At 49.6% G+C, this 2,263-nt stretch overlaps 1 protein-coding gene across 1 annotated transcript in view; it reads right to left on the bottom strand.

The window, feature by feature from the left end:
- Positions 1 to 803: 803 nt before the first annotated feature.
- Positions 804 to 2,263, bottom strand: part of LOC120879578 (NXPE family member 3-like) — a 14,383-nt gene continuing 12,923 nt past the window's right edge. Inside the window, exon 6 of the mRNA XM_040262602.1 lies at positions 804 to 2,192. Coding sequence (XP_040118536.1) covers positions 1,660 to 2,192 — 533 coding nt within the window. The 3' untranslated portion in view covers positions 804 to 1,659. The remainder of the gene's footprint in view (positions 2,193 to 2,263) is intronic.

Here is a 2,263-nt window from a genome sequence, read left to right as displayed (position 1 = left end):
ACCATAACTGCATCTTAGGAGGTCAAGAAGAGAAAGAGAAAAGGGCAAAAGACTCTCCAGCCAAGACTCTCTGCCTGTTAAAGAGCTTTCCTGAAGCCCAACTCAGAAATGTCACTGGCTTGAAGTGGCTTAACCCCTAGTTGTGAGGAAGTCTAGCAAATGCGGCTTTTACACCAAGTACTTTTCTGAGGGGATTCACGTGCAGACTTTATTTACTTTCTAGCCTCCATAACACACTAGGTTCATCTTACAGAAAATAAAAATATGTGCGTTTATAAAATGATCTGAAAGAAGGAACATAATAATTGGATCAGAAATACAGTCCCTAAGGAAACAACCATAACAATGCTTAACTTTGGAAATGTAATTTTCCCTAATGTAATTAATTCTTGTTTATGATTCACGAACTGTTCCTTAATTTTCTGCTGCAATGCGATTCTGTACCATTCGTGTGACAAGCAGAAAACCTCCTAGCTACCCTGTGTGCACAGAGACTTTCTATAAATATTTCTATGGTCAGTTTTCATTTGCTTTGCCCAGCATTCGTTGGTTGACTGGCGATGCCTTGACTCATCACAGGGCAGATTCTCAGGAAGCCTTGATCATCCTTAATCAGATTCACACTGGGGCTATATGGACGCGGTGGCTCCACAGCAGAAATTTTAGTGAATGTAGGGGACTTCCCTGATGGTCTAGTGGTTAAGGCTCTGCACTTCCACTGCTGGGGATGTGGGTTTGAGCCCTGAACTAAGATCTGGAGAAGGAAATGGTAACCCACTCCAGTATTCTTGCCTAAAGGAGCCTGTAGGCTACAGTCCATGGGGTCACAAAGAATCAGACAGGACTGAGCGACTTCACTTTCACTTTCACTTGCACGGAATTAAGATCGCACATGCTGTGTGACGTAGCCAAAAAGACTTTTTTTAGTGAATGTAAAAATATGGGATCCATTTCTGTTTCTCTAATATTATAAAATGCCTAGACTTTAATGCTTAGGCAGGGAACGGGAGCCAGCACACCCTAGGGATTCTTCTGTAACCTGATTCTTCAACATTTCATCCATATCTATTAGAAAACAGCGGCTGTATGGTTCACTGGAGCAACAAGGGTTATCAACACATCATCTATGGATTCCCTGTAAGGAAAACAGCGTCCATCTTTCTCCTGAGCATATCAGTTCACTCTCTGGATGGCAATCAAAGATTTCCTTGTTCATTTTTTGGTACTTTTTCAGTTTTTCTACAAAGAGCATATGTTACTATTTACAGTAGGAGACATATTTTATTTTGCAAATCAATATATAAAAGTCTTTATATAGAGAGTCAGGCTTTCCACTTGGGTGGCGTCTGATAACTGAAATGGAACCCATCTCTTATCTTTGCAAGGCTCCTTGACTCTCTAAACAGCAAGCCCCAAATGGACCGTCGCAGTGCTCATGCTCACTGATGGAGCAGGCGTGGCTTCTGCCCCCGGACTCTCATCCCCTCCACGCGGCTTTTCACATGGGGACAGAAGCTCTTAAGACGCATTGGAGGACTGCCAGGCTTCCTGCATTGGAAGGTGGTGAGAGAAGACATACCAACAGCTGCGGGGAAGGGCTTCCAGGCTTGATCATCACACCGGTTTCTTCATCCACAGCCCCAGGACCGGCAGGAGCGCTCAGGTGGGGCAGACATGGGAGAGCAGGAAGTCCACCTCGTTTCGGACGATGCACCTCCCCGGGTGGATGCTGTCAGGCAGGGCCAGGCTGGAGGTCATTTCCCAAGCGTCCACAAAGGCCACACGGAGGTCGACAAAGGCAGCTCGGAGGAGCCGGTTCACCTGGAGGGTGAACCAGTCACTGCCATACACGGACTTGTAGCCGGTGTTGGCCAGTTTGATGACCACCAGGGTGCCGGGCTCCCGGGCCAGCAGCGCGGCCACAGCAGCCCGGACCCCTGCCAGTCGTTGCACGAAGATGGACGGAGGGAAGGTGGTGAAGTGGGCACCCAGGCTCAGCACCACCACAGTGTGGGGGCCCCCAGCCAGGCCCCCCAGTTCCCGGACCACGGAGTGCAGGGCAGCCACAGGGGTGCGAAGAGAGCGCAGGGGCCAGCTGTGCGTGCGCCAGTGCAGCACTATGGCCCGGGTGGTGTCCACGGCCATCAGCGGCCCCGTGTGATACGTGGCGTGCAGGTCCACCGGCTTCAGGGCTGCACGGAGGACCAGAGAGGAGGCTTAGGGGTGAATACAAGACCCTGCCCCATCCTCTTGGATGGAATGC

This window comes from Oryx dammah, unplaced genomic scaffold (genome assembly GCF_014754425.2).
Source record: "Oryx dammah isolate SB20612 unplaced genomic scaffold, SCBI_Odam_1.1 HiC_scaffold_2, whole genome shotgun sequence".
Taxonomy (NCBI): Eukaryota; Metazoa; Chordata; class Mammalia; order Artiodactyla; family Bovidae; genus Oryx; species Oryx dammah.
This window is presented reverse-complemented; position numbering and strand designations above follow the sequence as displayed.